The following is a 19106-nucleotide window of genomic DNA, read 5'->3' on the forward strand; positions in this document are numbered from 1 at the left end:
CAAAAGGAATTGCAATCTGTTTGTTTGATTTGGCCCAATGTAGGAAATGGTGTAAGGGATGAGGGAACCTGTTTATCCAAACAACGGTTGACGAGGGAAGTGCTTAAAATTAGTTTGTAAGTCTTTATTTACACCATTCTGCTACCTGTCACTAGTTGTACAGAACTACCTCACATTACCTTTAAATTTACACTACTTTGGCTTCTCTGTTGCCTGCTGTATTGAAACATTTGCAGGTGCTTTTTTATCAATTTAAATAGCTAATTTAACACTGTATTCACTTTTTGAAGTAAGGGGTAAGGTTAGGTCTATGTATGTTTGCCAGGAATTTTTCATCAAACCGTCAAATTTGATAAGAATTGCATCAACTCACCTCGGTTTTTCTTTGTTAATCGCAGCTTTCAGATCTAACAATGCAGCTCTTTTTAGGTCGTCTTAATACTCTGTTTTTACATTGTTGTACTGTCTACAAGGAGAAAAGACAAGAAACCTACTGTCATAACTTACACTTATCCTCCCACTTTTAAATTTGTGACATTATGAATAATATTGTTTACCACGCCATGTTCTTGTATAGTCATTCACCCAGTAAAGCAGCACTGAAAGCATCTGGTACAGGTGGAGGAGAGGCCATGGAGTGGATGGGTGGTGTGTGCAAACATGTGGAAGGATGAGCAGCAGAAACATCAAAAGAAAGAGGTGTTGCTGGAAAGCAAGCGACCGGTTATGAGAGATTTGCCGTTCAAGCCACAGATGTGAACTCGCGCGTGATCCCGCTTCAGGTGTTCTTGGCAAACGCTGGATCTTCAGCCGATCCTCAACACCTGACCAACACAAATCACAGCCCGGGTCGACACGCAAAACTACTTAACTGCAACAGACCGTGTACCATCACAGATAAAAGTACTGTCTTTTACCTCCATAGAGGACGATTCGCTGGCAGAGCAGGTGTGCTGATATAAAAGTGATTCTCACATTTCCCTCTCAGTGCTTCTAAATGAATCATCAAAGTACAATCTTAAAGGCCCGTTCACAATAAAACTCTTTCGATTCTGATTGGCTGTCAATGTTTTTATTGTTCATTTGCTGTGTCATTATCTTTAGCTGTGATTTGGACTCTCCTATTCCTCAGATAGATTTTTATAATGATATGATTATCGTTATAGTTATTGTTCTTGGTGTGAATGGGCCTTAAATGTTTAATTATAATATCAGATTCTCCATCTTCTTCAAGATGGGGTTCATTCATTCATGCACGAATTCCGAGTATGGATCACCATACTTGGCAGTATGTCACTTCACGTATTCCTGGGCCATACAGTATCCTCTACTTCTGTTTCTAGCCTATGTTTCTTATGATATTAAAAAGTGAAAATGTGCTGTTGTTACTTATAGCCTATAGTTAGGTTGAATCAGTAAATTAAAAGAGTACTCCGTATTTTTTATTTATTCATAACATTTTAGATTTTACATTTTTATGTTTTTATTTCATACATGATTGATTCATTCTGCAATCAAAAGTGTTCAATAACAGGAGTGTTACCGAAATAATGTTAGCAGTATTCAGCTGATCATGTGATCTCAAAATGGCTGAGTGGCATTAATGTGTGTACACAAGCCATGCTAACGAAAGCTAGGACTGATTAGCCATTAATTAACAGCACATCCACTGGAATTCAGTCTGAGGTGATTTGGCTGTGGGAACTCATACACTTCTGGATTGCTAATGTAAAGAGAGACATGAAATTGTGTTTTCATTTCCACCGTCACTGCACCTTGCGTGTGCTCTTACAAAAACAACACATTGCCTGAGAAGGAGATGGAAAGAAAGTGCCATGCACACCATAAACCAAAATAGCTGAAAGCTAATTCATAACTGAGCCAAGGGATTGCCTTGCAACGGCAGGCTGGAATCTCTTTGATGAGGCCAGCGGAATAAAGGCCTAACATATGGATCTGATTAGCACAGGAGAAAATGATTCTTTGATTAATTTCTGCCCGAGGCTTGAGTTCAGTGTGTTGTGATACTGATGTTATAGTGTTAATCTTTGCACTGTGTGATGCATCCCATTCTGTCTGGATGAATGGGGCAACAGATTTTTGCCTCCACATCAAAAAGAATGGACTTTGTTGTAAACTTTTATTGACCCACATTTAATGCATTTATACATGTGGGCCACATTCATGTATGTTGCATTGGCGGCATGAGAAGCTGATATATGTTAAGTTCAGTGGGAAGGTGATTTGTTTAAGACATATTATCACATTAGCGCACATGTATGGAACGCAAAGTGGAGACAAGAATACGCACTTTCTGCGTGCTCACATGACAATAAGAAGATGGAGAGCGTGGTGGGGAATACACAGCGAGATTACAGATTCTTTCACTGTATAGTGCTGTTGAATTTATAGCATAATGACGCTAACATGCTTCAAAGTTCACATGGAAGCTGGCTTTACACGGTTTCTAGCTGGATAAAACTGGTTATTTAGGATTAGTAGCAGTTTCAAACTGGTTTAGGTGGTTGTTATCTACTAAACTATACCTAAAAGCAGGTGAGACCTTGTCAGACATGAAAGGTCAAGGTTTGGCTTGTTGGCACGGCCAACTAAAATGAACAGTGATGTAATTTTCATTGATTTATTAATTATTATTCACTAATTGTTGCAAGCAACATAAATATTTCTTAATTCATTATATTACAGTAGAATATAGTTTTACCAGTGCCTATTTTTGGAAAGCTCTTAAAAACATTAAATTATGGTATGTCTTTCAGTGTGTGTGTGTGTGTGTGTGTGTGTGTGTGTGTGTGTGTGTGTGTGTGTGTGTGTGTGTGTGTGTGTGTGTGTGTGTGTGTGTGTGTGTGTGTGTGTGCGTGCGTGTGTGTGTGTGTGTGTGTGTATGTGTATATATACATACATATATAGTGCTGGGCAATGATTGATCATGATTAATCGCATCCAAAATAAGTTTTTATATAATATTATTATATAATATATACAGTATGTGTGCACTGTATATTTATTAGGTATATATAAAGACACACACACACACAGTATATATATTGAAAATATTTACATATATTTATATTCATATAATTTGTATTATATATAAATATATAACATATAAACAATATATAATATAGAAATATTTTTCTTAAATATATACACAGTACACACATATATTATGTACACAAAAACTTTTATTTTGGATGCGATTAATCGTTGCCCAACACTAATATGTGTGTGTGGTGTATAAAATATTTATTTAATTCATAAAAATACATGATCAATATATATTAATAATATATATTTATGTATAAAATTAAAACATTAAAAAAAAAATTTAATATATTTTTTATTCGTTTTTTCCCCTTTGTTGCTCATGAACAGGCAAAATCTAAATCTATGACCTATTTTTCATGACCCACTAGCAGTTAAAAGTGAGTATTGACCCAGTTGAATGGCCTGAATTGTATCTAATAATTCTTTTAAATGCCACAACATAGTTCTACAATGTATCTTAATTTTTATTTGAAATCTTAACAGACCTAATTTTATTTACAGACAGCATGAAACTCTTATACATCTTATGCCACTCAGGTTTAAAGGTAAGATTTGGCACCAGCTGCGTTTCAAACGACACTGACGGGAAGCGAGTGCAGAGATGGCACAGATAGCCCACAGGCATTCAGACCCAGCTGCAACTGGAGCGTACTGCCCCAGCCACACACACTTCCAGACTGCAGGTATGTGTGCTTAGATAAGGAGCAGTGGCTCTCGCCCAGGCTGCTATGGTGGGTTTAACCCAGTTCAGGTATGCTGGGAATGTAGCGGAGTATAACAGCATAAAAAGAGGAAGCCTGTAGATTAGAGTTGAGACTTCATTGAAAGTTGTTGTTGAAGGAATTAGGTCTTTGTTGAGGTCGAGGTGCATTTTGATTTCTAAATAACTTCATTTAGGTAAACCAATCATGTAAGCTGGTTATGTAAGTATGTGTGTTGAAGGAGCCAAAGAGTTATTGGAGCTAAAGTGTGAGCTGTCCTATCCAATTCTGCCATCCCTGCCAAGTCTCCTTCAGGACACAAAGTTTACTTTCAGGAGACCATGTGGGACTCCATTCTTCTCCGGGCCCTGAGCAGAGTACAGCAGGGGGAGGCAACAGTACAGAGATTATAGCGACCCACTCGCACCCATCAAGATAATATTCTGTTCCATTCCAGATTAAAATGAGCAAGCAAACAAATGGATGAGATAATAGCGGCGTTGAACCTGAGCGTTTCATAGAAAGTGTTTTTTTGTCATGCACTATTTCACATTTATGTAAAAACATAACTATAGTTTTATGTTTTGAGTTTTATTGAAAAATTTGAATCAGATAATTTGATAAATATTCTTCATTTGTTTGGATTAAACAAATATGTGATAATGTGAAATATGCCTATTTGCATAATGAAATGTAGGCCCACTGATAGAAATCTGGAGACCCTCAAAGCCTTACTTTGTTCCTGAAAACTAAGTCACTCATTTTCGTCCTTCCTTGTAAATGCACAAGAGAACAAACAATTTACATAATAGTCCTCATTCCCTCTCCTTTTACGCTAAAGATAAACATTATTGTGTAATAATGTAGGCTACAATTATGACACAGCTAATCACAAAATATATAAATACATAGTAAAATATAATATATACATAGAAATAAAATTTTAATTAAAAGATGAAACTATTGAACTATTGAAAGTTTTGTACAATTTACAGCACAGTAAAGTACGGTGGCCGAGAGAGCTCAAAGCGCTGCAAATAGAAAAACACCTGCAAATTACGAAAACAACTTTGCCAGTTTGACAACATACGCGCTGCAAATACACACAACACAACCAAATAAAGAAACGAACTGCAAATAGAAAAAACACCTGCAAATTAAGAAAACAACTTCATCAATTTGACAACACACACGCTGCAAATGTAGGATGAGAGACTCAATGCGCTGCAACTTCAGAAAACACATGCAAATAGAAAAAGCACCAGCAAATCAAGAAAACATCTTCATCAATTTGACAGCAGGTAGTGCAAATGCTACCAAACACAAACAAATAAAGAAAGGAACAGCAAATACTCAAAACACAACCAAACAAAGAAACCCGCTGCCAATACAATTCTTTATTTGGTTGTGTTGTGAGCATTTGCAGTGCGTTTCTTTATGTCAAGTCACTTTATTTGTTTGTGTTGTGAGCATTTGCACTACCTGCTGTCAAATTGATGAAGATGTTTTCATGATTTGCTGGTGCTTTTTCTATTTGCATGTGTTCTCTGAAGTTGCAGCGCATTGAGCTCTCTCAGCCACCGTAGGTACAGACCTTATAAATGAAATAAAATGTATATAAACCTTTATTTTTCTGAATAAGTGCACCAAATGTGCGGCAGCGGCGCTGTGAACCGTTCTCTCCTGTAGAGGACTTAAAAAGTCTCTGACTGTAACTCAGCAGCTGGGTTGTTTCGTCAGAGACAAGCTCAACCCAGCGTTAAAAATGATGCAGCAGCTTAGTTACAGAAAAACTACCCAGTACCTGGGTAAAAAATTTAAAAATAACCCAATACAAACAAACAGCGTTTTTTAGAATGTATAAAGCATATTTCTCGGTATGTCATTCATCCAGTCTCCAGTGGTTACACAATGGTATGGCTTTGTCCTGCTTTGATCGTCATTTGATCGTTAAGTAGGCTATTTTATATTTTTTATGAACATTGCGCTGTATATTATGTGACTATAAGTTAATACCGGTACAATTGCCATAAAAAAGTAGCAAACCCAGCAAACACAGAACGTTCCCCTAACGTTAGTTTTTGGTTCCTGTTTGGTTATTTTTTGGGAACCAAATACTTACTTTAGGGGAGCGTTCTTTTTATATTATATTTTTTGGAACCATAAAATAACATTCCCAGAACGTTGCATGGTGGTTATTATTAAATAACTTAAAACTATGACACTTAAAAAAAATTTAATATCATTGCTTTAGAAACAGCATCTTTAAACACTTCTTTTAGTGAAAACTTTTGTCTGAAAGGGTTGTTTATGGTAAAATAAACGCTTTAATAGTTTAATATTTTGTCATCTACAATGACATTCATTTTAAGTTATGCTTAAAAAGTGTTCAACTAGTTTTGTACCTACTGTACAGCACGTGTATCTGTGGCTCGATGAGTGTTCACTCTCTGTTTTATGTACTATCATACAGACACAGATAAACTACTGGTTTAGGTTATGTTATTATTAATCAGCTCTTCCTAGTATTTATCATATCTGTCACACATGATAGCCTTATCTTTGATAAATGAAATCATGGCATGTTCATTTAAAAGTGATCATAGCTGCATTTTTCATACTTCATCTACACTTATGAGAGGTAAAATCACTGTTGGCAGTGTTTTGATCCCTTAAGGGCACTTAAGGAAGAACACGTATGGCCAAATTCCATTTTGTCTGAATGCCAGTGACATCCTAAGTGCACTTCTGGCAATACTGAACAATCACAGCTTCTCAGATTCAGACACCTTCCGCGTTTCATTGTCTGCAAAACATTTGTGAAACATAAGTCTAGAAATCACCAGCCGACACATCTGATAGAAGGAAGAAAATTATATTATGGTAATATCTACAGTATTTGCCTACTTTAAGGTTGTTCCTGGGCCTATTCTTGTCTATGTTAGCATCTATATTTGTCCAATGTATTAGTTCAGTATAAAGGTTCTTCGCTTGCATTGATGGTTTCAATGAAGAACTTTTAACATGGATCCTCCATTGTACTAAAATGTTCTCCATATGGAAAAGGTTTAGACTAAGAAAAAAATGGTTCTTTAAAGAACTATTCACTGAAAGGTTCTTTTGAGAACCTAAAATAGTTCTTCAATTGCATCACTGTGAAGACCCCCTATTGGAACCTTTATTTTTAAGATAACGGCCTGAGCTAGAAATATATTTGCCATTGTTGTGGAGTTTTCTTGGATTTCTTTTTAGTTTTTGTGGTTTACATCTTAGCATTGACAAGTGTTCTCAGTTGTCCTGGTTTAATTGTGGATAAGTGTGCGGACCAAAGAACTACTCTCGTGGTTACGGTTAAGACCTTTTTGACACATACTGCTGAAAAAAAGTGAGTCATTGGTCAGATTAAATTTTCTGATGGTCTAATTTTCCAAATTGTCTTTGACCCCGACTACAATCAACAAAAAAAATCTTGTTTCAAATTCATAAGAATGAAAGGATTTGGCCAGTGTGTGACATTTCTTAGCTCCATTTTCAGACCAACTTGGCATATATATCTGAGATATATGTTGTTTATATATCTCATTCAGTCAAAGCACAAAGTTGTCAGCCCTAATCAGGCGTTTTATTGTTTACTTTAATATTCAGCCACAGTTCACCATTCTTTCCATATATTTACTATAACAGGTGATCTCATCACAGAGAAGCGATGAATGTGACATGATTGTTTTTAAAAGTGCAGTTTCTGACAATGCATCCCTAGCCGTCATAATAAACTATTAAATGACTGTAAAACACTGAGATAGTCTCAGATTACTTGTTGGTATTCTGAAAACTTATATTTTGGCCTACATACTGTATAAATTTGTTACACAAGTTCAGTCAAAGTTAAGACTAAATATGCTTCTAGACTTTTTTAATAGTATTGCAAATGATTGATTGTAACTTCTAAGGTGCCGGAATGATGGATGAGATGAAAGACAGTATTTTTTTAATAAAAGTCAACATCTTTGTCCGACCTTCAGATCCCAAGAAGCAACATGTTAGCGCAATAGATCTCTCTAATCTCCGGCCAGTACTTGAAAACAGGAGTGTGCGCACCTGGGCTAGGTGTGGGTAGCCCTCATTCTGTGATGCCACTGTTAATCTGAGGATTCTGAGACCGGGACAGTGTGTTGTTTGACCCTTATATAGACTGGCAGATCTGTACTGTGGGTCTGGTTCATTAATGCAGTATGCAGTACAAAGACTGACACTGTGACTGTTACAGATCACCTGAGCAGACACTCTATCTTCATCTGCTCTGTTTCATTTCTCTTCAGCACAGTAGGTTTGAGGTCTAAAAGTGAGAAGAATTCTGGTTTAGTGTAAAATATTTGAGTTTTGGGAATAATAGGTTAAAATGTGTTTGAATGAAACATATAGATTTACAAAAAGCATGTGAGTGAATGTTAACTGTGCTTGCATAATTTTGCTGTGCATCCTTTTAGTAATACGTGGCTTTTGGAATCCCATTAAAATGCAGTTACATTTTCAGATTGTGTCTTTTTGAACACTCATTTCAAAAGGGAGTGTTCAAAACTATATATATATATATATATATATATATATATATATATATATATAAAAACACATACAGTGTTGGGTATAACTAATAACTAAGTAATTAGTTACTGTAATTTAATTACTTTGCCATTGAAAAAGTAAAGTAAGGGATAACTCTTGTTTTTCTGTAATTTAATTAGTTACTTCTTATGTAATTGAACTTAATGCTGTGTATTAGACTGTAGAACATTTATACATAAAACAATAGTGGATTTAACATCGACATTTACAGTCTATCCTTAAAATGCATGCCTTTTATGTACCCTTCTCACTTTAAATACTTTGGTGAGTTAATAAGAATATTGGTAACACTTTAGTGTCCAATTCTCACCATTGGTTTTTAACATGAATATTACTGGGATATTGGCTGTTTATTATTACTTAAAAAGCACACATTAATGTCTTATTCTGCAAGACCTTATTCTAAATCTTTAATCTTACCCAATTCTTAAACTTAACTATTTTACTAAGTATTTATAAGCAGTAATTAGGAGTTTTTTTGAGGCAAAAGTCATAGGTAATAGTTAGTTATACTGAGAATTGGACCCTAATCAAAAGTGACCTAATCAATGTTGTTTGGGAGGGTTTCAAGAAAAAATTGCTAGCAATAGCAATTATTTAGATGCTATCTACACTAAGTGCAAATAGCATATTTTTTTGCGATAGATGCTATTTACAGTAAGTGCAAATAGCAATGGATTCTATTTACACCAAGTGAAAGTAGCATTGTAGTACATTATAAAACAGTATGCAATAATAATGTACTGAGTGTAAATTATAGTTTTAATTCAAATTATTAAATGGATGCCACCTTATTGGGACAAGAAAAGCCCTCCCTACACCTACCCTATACTTTTATTTTCAACTTTTTTATTATTTCCTTCATTTTTTATTGAAAATAAATGCCTTTCTGATGCGATATGAGATTTGAAAAGGGAGGAAAAAAGTTCGGCAAAAGGTGGGTTCGAACTTGGGTCGATCGTGTCAAAAAGCATGCACCTTACCATCTACAGTACTGAAACTAATGCCGTCTCAATGTTAGACTTGACTAACTTAATCACACCTTAGTGGGCGAAGTTAGTGTAAATAGCTTTTGCCAACAAGACGGGATATTTGCACGTAAAAGGTACCCCATGTGTACAATGAAATATACTGCTGTATTTTTGATGTTATGGGCCTATATTCTGCTGGAGGTCCTGGACATCTTGTTTAGACACATGGCATCATGGATTCTATCAAATACCTGCAGATAAAAAATCAATAAGTGACTGACTCTGTTAGAAACCTTACAATGGGCCATGTTTGGATCTTCCAAACACAAACCTCAAAAACAACACAAAAATGGGTCACTGGGCACAAAACCAAGCTTCTGCTATGGCCATTCCAGTCCTTTGACCTGAACCCTGTAGAAAATGAGTGGGGTGAACTGAAAAGAAGAAGCACCATCATGGAGCTGGGAATCTAAAGGATCTGGAGTGATTCTGGATGAAGGAATGGTCTCTGATCTCTTGTCAGGTGTTCTCTAGCCTCATCAGGCATTATGGGAGAAAATTTAGAGCTGTTAAACTGGCAAATGGAGGTTTCAAAAAGTATTGAATAAAAGGGTGCTGTTAATTGTGGCCAATGTGAATTAGAGAAAAAAAAAATTTTCATAATGATATTTCCCCCCATTTTAAATTATTTTTATCCAATGAAAGGTTAGATTTTTGTGATTTTTTTTCATAAAAGCTCAAAAGTATTAACAATGCAGATTAATTTTCACAGCCTTCTTTGTTCATATTTACCAAGGGTGCCAATAATTCTAACCACGACTGTATATACACAGACGGGTTATAATGTGAAAAAAAGATTGTAATATTTTCACTTCAGGATTTTGGCATAATAGGTAAGCAAGAGTTGAGTTCTATGTATATTTTCATACAAGTAAATATTTCCTGGAAGAAATTACTACATTGTATTACCACATTTATCAGGACTGATATCTACATACTAATATCTATATTTTTATTTGCTTATATTTACATATGAAAACTAGACAATCTATTTTTAACAGACTGATAAACAGGCCTATACAATGGTTATGTAGCGCCCTCATGTGGAAAGAGAAAGTTTGGAAATGCAACGTTTAAATTATGCAAACAAAATAAAAAGGTACCGCAGTTTAACACTTTTATACAATATAAGGGTTTTAACATTCCTTCATTCATTCATGTTGGCACTCATCATCTGCCATATTATGCTTGTTCTCTTGGCATTTCATAATCTCAGTTTCTTTGTTTGTGAATTGTATTGAATGCAGTCATATTAATGAATAATATTAATACAAACTATCACCTTTTCGCGTCTTGCTATGACGCACAAAACGCGAACAGTAGCCTACGCATCTTCAACGATGCCGCGACGCGACATAACCAGACAGCGTTTCCAGAGGACACGACGTGAGTCACTGCTTTGCATATTACAGTAATTCCAGGAAGTTTTTGTAGGTCGGCTGTTTCCTGCACCTACGCCACCTTGTTTACCGTACTTTTTGTCGCTGTCGATCTTAGTCGTCTATTAAAAACTTGTTTTAAGACGAGTATTCATTCAGCTTTAGTGAGGTTTATGTAGGTTATAAGTCGAATCATGAAGTTCTTGTACCTGAGAGGTGTTGTGTTTTTCATCTTCATACCTGTAGTACTAAATCTCAGACTTATGGATGATGGCCGCTCTCTGAACTGTACACAAGAGGTAAAGACCATCAAGATACTTTTAGATACTTTTAGACCATTTAGATACTGATATGTGTCTCTTTTGGGGGTTTTAAGTTTTGAATGCGGGTTATATTTCGTCTGATCAATTATTATGTTTCTTTCTCTCTCTCTCTCTCTCTCTCTCTCTCTCTCTCTCTCTCTTCTCTCTCTCTCTCTCCAGGAAGTACAGTGCACTGCAGAGTTCAGTAAGTCCTGCTTTCTTTTTTCTTCAGTATTCTTTTATTATTATTATTGTGGGTTATATTTTGACTGAGGTTTGATTATTTTTCCTCACAGATAACTGCATGTATAAAGAATGGCTCATTCCTTCAAATTTCACTCCTAGTGGACCAGATGAATTAACAGTGGATGTTGATGTGAGAAGGAATATGAAAGATGATTTGGAACCAGTGATTGTGGCAGAATGGAAAGCAAAGGATGATGGTGGGTTACTTATGCATTTTCATATTAGCCTGATATGTTACATTATATGAAAATCCAAAAGGGGATAAAAGGACTCTTTTAATTTTGTATTTCAATAAGCATTTATCTCCCATTTAGGACCAGATTGTAGTCATCAAAGATAAATAATCCTTTTTGTTTTGTTTTGGTTTTTGCAGGAAGCATAATTCATTTGAAAGGAACAGAGCTTGGTGTGATGAAGTCATCCACTAATGAACATCTGTGTGTTCATTACAAGTTCCTCAAAGTTTTTAAGTCCATGAGAAATAGTGCTGGCGAAAAGGCAAGACTGATTTGTTTATTTATTTGTTGTTTGCATTTTTATTATTTTTATTTTCACTAATACTAATGTATGATCTGTTTTATTCTAGTGGTCTTTTTCTTTGGATAAAGTTGTGGTAGATCCAGACAGTACATATGTAGTGACCGCCTCAAACCTTCCCAAGCCGAATTTACAACACACCAGTTACAATATCTACAGAAAGGTTTATGTTCCAGGTAAGTGACAAATTAAACAAAATTCTTTGTTCAGATATTTCCCCACGACAATTTATATTCAGAATGAAACCTCAGTTTCAATCTGTAACCACAGGTTGTGACGATCCTTTAATGCGAACGACCAAAATCTGTTTTGAAAGAGGTGAGAGAAGAGCTTATTTACAACTGGTTTACCTTAGTCAGATACATATATACCTAGAAATCCTGAGAGCTTAAGTTAAATATTAAAGTATGAATGCACTTCTAATACTATGAGATTCATTTGGTTTGATTTTTCTCTTAGGGGATACATGGCGACCCAATATTACTGTAGGAAGGACTGTAGGTGTGAATGGCAAGGATATTCTGTATGTTACATTTAATCCTGGGGAGAACGTAGAAAAATATAATGTTTTTCTGACGTGCAACAGGGACACCCAAATGAAGACTCTTTATAATGTAAGACATATTATCTGTTTGTCTATTTAAATATATATAAATGAATAAGGATAATATGATTTTGCACATAAAACTGTGCAGAACTGTTTTCAAAGGGTGTTTTTTTGGTGTGTTTAGGAGAGCAAGCCATTACTAAATGTAGCATATGACCTGGAGAACTGGCCACGTACATGCTGCAGTTTTGATGTTCAGGTGTGTAGGCCTAAAGAAACATATTACACCATAAAATGATATTACAGATAACACATTTCTTATATGCAAGTGTGTTGATTTAATAGTGCTTTTTTTCCTATTTAGATCCAGCCATTTTTCTGGAAGTGTGGCAACGACTGTCGTCGAAAGAATCACAATTTTAACATATGTGGTCCCGGTTTGTATGAAAAGACCTTCACTTTTTGAATTAGCGAGAAAATAAATGTAAAAAGCATAATACAACTTTACTCATTATATATATATATCTATATATGTTCCACAGTACCAACAAGCTCTCCTGAGAACAACTCAGCACTCTGGATCATTTGTGTTGGATTATGTCTCTTAATTTGTGCTGTTGGTATTTGTGCTATTTATTTGCGCTGTAGGACACCACCGAAAGGTAAGCAGTGACATTTAAGATGGGTATTTGTATCTTCAAAGACTGATTTTAATCGTGTTACACAACAGTGGCAGTGATGTCTTTCAAGAGTAACTTCCTGGGGTTAGCCACCCAGACAGTGCTAGGACTGAATCAATACATCTAATATGCAGAAAAGAATCATTTTCAAGGAATATCCCTGCTTCTAATTTATTTTATTTATTTTTTTTCAGATGAAGTAAGGCAAAAGGAAGCAGCACCTCTAGAACTGCCAGCTTCATCCGGTCCTCGATCTGTATTAATCATCTATTCCAGAGATCATCCCCTTTACACAGACATAGTCCTGAAGCTTTGCGCCTTCCTGCGGGCCAAATGTGGCATTGAGGTTGTGCTAGACCTACTTGACACGACTTGGCTCGGCACCATTGGTCGGCTACAGTGGCTTGAGGAAAAAAAGCGACAGATTGAGCAGTCTTCAAACAAGATCTTGGTCCTTTGTTCCCGAGGAATGCAAGCCAAGTGGGGGGCGATGTGTGGAGAGCCTCGCGTCCTCCTCCGGGAAGACGTGCGCTCTCCGGTCGGTGATATGCTGACTCTTGCCCTTCAGCTGATTACACCTGATATGCAGCGTCCGGCTTCCTATGGGAAATATTTGGTGACTTACTTTGACGATGTAAGCAGCGAAGGCGATGTGCCATCTATGTTTGACATTGCGGTCAAATATAAGCTGATGAAGCATTTCGAGGAGCTCTATTTCCGTATCCTCGATGTGGAGAAGTATAAGCACGGAGTGAAGCTCTGTATCGAGGGTGTTGGAAAGGACGAATACTTCAACTGCCCCTCGGGCGAAGCCTTGAGGAATGCAATTGAAGCATTCCAAGCACACCAAATGAAGAATCCAGACTGGTTTGAGAAAGAGTGCGTGACCAGCGAGGAGGAAGTGAGAGGGGAAGCCGATCCACTTCTTCAGATGCCCATGCAGACGATAAATGAATTAATACCCGTGCTAAACATCGGACTCCCGATTCTTGTGAAGGAGGTAGACATCAATCAAGAGTCCCAGAGCGTCTGTGCTGTAATTCCCCAAATTGAAGAGAACCCTGAAGAGTCGTCCGTGGTGATTATTAATCCAAGAGTCCAGCCAGGGCACAGCGAAGTACTTTCCTATTATCCAGCAATGGAACGTCCTCTTGAATTACCCAGCGTGACTGGTATTGGGACACCAATGGACCCACAAATTTACCCTTGTCTCCTCGCTGAACCAGGACCAGTGGAAACCACGCATCCTCCTTTTGCATTTCCAATGGGGGAACCGTCAGATAATTGTCCAACGGACAGTAGAAAGTGCTTTTTGATAGCACCTCCACCATCAATGGAGGACAGCTTCCATCTGTACCAGGAGATGGACATGTCCCAGCCGGTGGAGATGGAGGAAAGTGAAATGGAGGGTGCTTCTGAGACGAGACCATCACGAGGGTCCGATCAAGGATATGGTTCCAGGTATTCCACAGTGAGGGAGGACCCCAGGTTTCAGCAAGACCATTCCTCTCTGGCCAAGTTACAAATGGACCTCTTCTTCAACAGCCCGATGTCTTCTGCTTTCTTCACCGAAACTATGGAGAACTGAATTTCTTGTGTGTATTTTGGCTGTTTTTTTCATTTGCAGTGCGCCGTAGCACCATGGCAGGATGTTCAAGCCGGTCACTCCTAAAACATTCAAACTATTATGTCAGCAGGAACAGGAAACAGACTAGATGGACGATTTTAATGAACAACTGTTTTAAAAGTGATTACATGTTATATATTTATCATAAATAATTAGACATAAGCACAAGAGTGTGATCGGTTCACTTTTACTGTGGAGCAGAACAAGTACGTTGTTAAACAGCTTGATATAGAACAGCACATCACATGATTTTAAGCCTATGTTTAGCTACTGAGCACAAGTCTAAGTAATTTGGTTGGGCTTGCAATGTTACATTTGTATTGTTTTTTTATTATTAATTGCTCATATGAAATGTTTTGTTGTATTATATTGCACTATTTTTTTTAATTGTTAATTCCAGCTATAACCATCTATGGAAGTTTGTATATAATATTGTATAAGTAAATTTCCAAAGCAGCATTCTTTGGTAATCTTCTGTTGTGTGCTTTTTACTCTAATTTAGTTAAACAATCACTTTGCTTGCATCAAATTTCATCCAACTTTAGACTTCAAATTACTTTTTAACCAATTTAAGCAGGATGCTTCCAGACCCTTGCAGCTGTTGCAGTGCAAATAATGTCTTATGTAAACAACTTAACTTACAAACTAAAGCCCTTGTAAGAAAATTCTCTGTAAAACATTTATGTGGATAAATAGAGAGAGGTGGGGTTGGAAGTCGCTTTCCTTATCAAAAAGGTTATGTACATACACTAAAACCTGTAGTTTAAAAAACATGCGTAGTATGCAGTGGTATATATTTGTCAGGTTAAATACTGCGCAATGGTGCACAAAAATCCCATAATGCACTTTCGGCCTGCATATTTAACACGTTCAGCTCACCCTGTACCCCAATCCTCAAAGCACAAGAGTAATAATATGTTAGAATAGGATGCACATTTGTTAGTAATTACATGTTGGACTAGCATATATAATACTCTGTTTTAAAACTAAAAGTGACAGGACAAGCTTGCTTCTCAGTTAAAGTGACAGCTCACCGAAAAATGAATATTCTGTTATAATTTACTTAGAATGACACTGATGTCATTCTAAACCTGGATGCATTTATGTCTTCAGAAGATATTTTGAAAAATGTGTTTTTGTCCTTACAATGAAGGTCAATGGGGGCCAAACCAACATTGTTTAGACCCATTGACTTTTATTATATGCGCAAAAACATTCTTTAAAATCACTTCTTTTATGTTGTACATAAAGAAAGCAAGTCATTCAGCTTTGAAATGACATGAGGGTGCATAAATGATGTCAGATGAACTGTCCTTTTAAGGTGGAGAATTGGAGTGAGGAACACGGATATTAAGCTTTGACATATTTGTTCAAGTTCCTGGTGTAAATATTAGTGTAACTAACGAGCTTGGAAATACACATATTTAGATTTAGACATGGATGCACTGCGTGTAGATTATTGGATAATGTTCTTTCCCAATCTGTCTATCAACACTATAACAATATTCATGGTTGGTGAAAATGTTATTAATTGTGATAATCATACCTTATTTAATGGCATGAATGATATATAATCTGGAATTGAGCAGATAAACTGACTGGTTTGTGATTTCAACCATGAGGTTCTGTAAAGAGAGGTAGCCTTGTACAAACTGATGATGGTAATATGGCTGGTTGGGACCAGCAATGGAGTGTAATCCCAAAGATGGATTACAGTTATCCTCATAGATTCTATGCTTAAAGTAGCCTATTATTACATTAAGGAACATTATGAATCCGTATCATACACCGTTCAGCAATTTTCCATTCCTAAGTACCATTGCCACTGACAAAAGTATTTCAAATAGGAAAGGGCTACATCACATTCACAATTTGAAGTGTACACCAAGCCTAACAAGTCACAAGGCATATTTACACTTTTGACAAGTGCATTTAGGAACATCTCTTGACAAGGTGTCTGAAAACACTATAAGCATGTGTCTACATCAGCCTACTGTCAGTTAAGGACATTTTTACATAGAAAATAAATTATACAACATTGCACTTATAACTTCTCCTCAATCGAATAGTCCTCACACTGAATTAAAGTGCCTCACAAAACAAGTGCAAATCAAAGATTCTCGTATCGTCATATAAGCTCTGGTTGACAGTCACATCCCAATACATTAAGTATATACTGCAGAGGTCACAGGTGGAATGTTTTTCATTGGCACATTGAGTGGTTTGGTTGTAGCACCTGTTGAGAGTGGAGGAGAACGACAGGGCGTTCATAAGGAGAGGTACTACAGGCATAAATGTAGGCCAATGTTTTGATTAGATTTGCCTAATATTGTCATAAACACTGAATTATTAGGATTTTATATCACTTACACCAAGTACATAATGTAAAATCAGTTAGCTATTTTGGGCATGTCTGACACAAATTATATTTTGGATTTAGGCCACCAGCTAATAAACCTAATTACTCATGTTTTGAAAAGAATCCTAATGTTGCTTTTGTTGGTAATTGTAAGAGTTTTGTAACTGTTTTATTAATTTGCTAAATGAACAACCTTTTGCAAACAAGTCTGACAATTAGCAACCACGTTAATCACATATACACATTATTTTGTGGAGTTCACTAGTTATATTATGCACACCTGTGAAAATCTAATTACATAGCTAATTTTGCACACTGCATTTCTGTCAGTAGCTAATTTTCGCCCCAATTAGCAAACTGTTAAGACGTTATAAACAAAATACTTTTTTTTATAATTCTAAAATACACTCTTAAAAATAAAGGTGCTTCACAATGCCATAGAAGATCCTTTTTTTTGTATAAATGGTTCCATAAAAAAACTTTAACATCTGAAGAATTTATATCACTTCAGATTATAAAAAGGTAAGAAAGAGATGGTTCTTTATGGAACAAAAAATGGTTCTTCTATCGCTGTGAAGAACATTATAAGCACTTTTTTAAGAGTGTAAAGCACTAAAAATGAACGCTCATCATTTACAAAGTATCGTCACAATAGGCTATATTTTATTAATTGGTTTGTGTGTTTTTATCTGTATTTTGATTAAAAGGAAAGGAATCTTAGCACCTGTAGTACCACCCCTTAAAAGGGCTGATGCACACTGTGTGATACGTGGCCTCCGGTCAATACCAGTCCCTAATGAGCATCTACGACTGAGTATTGACAGCCAGCGTGTTCACATAGCCGTGAGGACACATGTCGTTTTCGGAAACGCAGTGGGAGAACTGGGCTGGGTTACCCCCGCGTCCACGTGCAAACCTCCGGACACCTCTTAAGGACATGCACTGTTCAACCAGCTCCAGGCACTTACACCCCAAGAAGAAGATGTTCTTGAACATGAAAACCGATATGGGCGTTTTGTAAACAAAGACGAGGAAACATCTGACCACCAAGAGCGGTGCGTTGAGCAGCACGCCAGTGAAGAACCTCGTCCATACCCAGCGACAGTTCATCTCTGAGGCCGTCAACTCGTAAAGCCAAACAACTGGAACGCACAGTGCGATGAAATACACGGATATAACCGTGTACCTAAGGTATATGTTGGGGATTTCGTTTTTAAGGAGCAGTTCCACCAGCGTGAAGCTATCCAGGATGTCTAAGCAGGTGCTCATGAAGCAGCCTTGGGAGTGAAAGCGCGTGGCACCGTTGGGATCTTCAATGATGGAGTTGATGAGGCAGTAAAGCAAAGGCGCGCACAGCAGCATCGTTATTTTAAACCCGGTGATGCCAAATGGCACCTTCAGGGCGATCAGATCCAGGATGGACGTTTCCAGAACGAGCACCACTTTTGGGGTGGACGCGATCACGTAGATAAGCCATGCCAGGTACGCAAAGGTGAACTCGCCGAGGTTGCATCCAAAGATGGAGCTCTTCTGATGGAAACCACAAGCTCGTTCTCGCTTACTCCTGGTGTTTTTCATGAAGAAGATCGCCCATCCCGATATGACCACCAGATCCGTGGCTATCCACGAGCACCAGTAGAGATCCGTGAAGATGATGAGGTAGAAATCCAGCATGCCTCCTTGGAGAAAGAGCACGAGGAAACACAAGATCTTATAAAACAGGTTCTTATTAGACCTCTGCACGAACAGAGGGGTGGACTGCATGAATTCGCCCGATGTCATGGTGTAAGACTGAGGCTGAGCTGTGGCTGAGGAGGAGACCAGGGGCTGGGAGCTGCCCTCCTCGAGGTTGGCACTGCCGCTGGTGGTCTGCGTGTCCCTCCTGGACGCGACGCTTCGGATGAACAACAGCTGTCCGTTTTCTGGTGCTGAGGAGACAGGTGAGTCGGGCTGGGAGATGTCTTTTATGATTTCAGCAGTCATTGTATTCATGCCTTCTCCTCCCGAC

General features: G+C 37.2%; 2 protein-coding genes across 2 annotated transcripts; one reads left to right on the forward strand and one right to left on the reverse strand.

Annotated features, from left to right (window-relative positions):
* Window positions 1-10814: 10814 nt before the first annotated feature.
* LOC306861417 (interleukin-17 receptor A-like) lies at window positions 10815-15214 on the forward strand. The gene is made up of 11 exons (XM_079403656.1): window positions 10815-11099; window positions 11283-11307; window positions 11399-11545; window positions 11722-11846; window positions 11935-12061; window positions 12156-12203; window positions 12345-12499; window positions 12617-12691; window positions 12797-12869; window positions 12975-13094; window positions 13307-15214. Exons 1-11 carry the CDS (start codon window positions 10995-10997, stop codon window positions 14698-14700), a joined length of 2394 nt encoding a protein of 797 aa, XP_079259782.1. The 5' UTR covers window positions 10815-10994; the 3' UTR covers window positions 14701-15214.
* A 2688-nt stretch (window positions 15215-17902) lies between these two features.
* On the reverse strand, window positions 17903-19081 carry LOC306861864 (transmembrane protein 121B-like; the record flags this gene model as incomplete). The annotated part of the gene is made up of 1 exon (XM_079404351.1): window positions 17903-19081. One exon carries the CDS (start codon window positions 19079-19081, stop codon window positions 17903-17905), a length of 1179 nt encoding a protein of 392 aa, XP_079260477.1.
* Window positions 19082-19106: the final 25 nt, after the last annotated feature.

Source organism: Barbus barbus (assembly GCF_936440315.1).
Source record: "Barbus barbus genome assembly, chromosome: 42".
Taxonomy (NCBI): domain Eukaryota; kingdom Metazoa; phylum Chordata; class Actinopteri; order Cypriniformes; family Cyprinidae; genus Barbus; species Barbus barbus.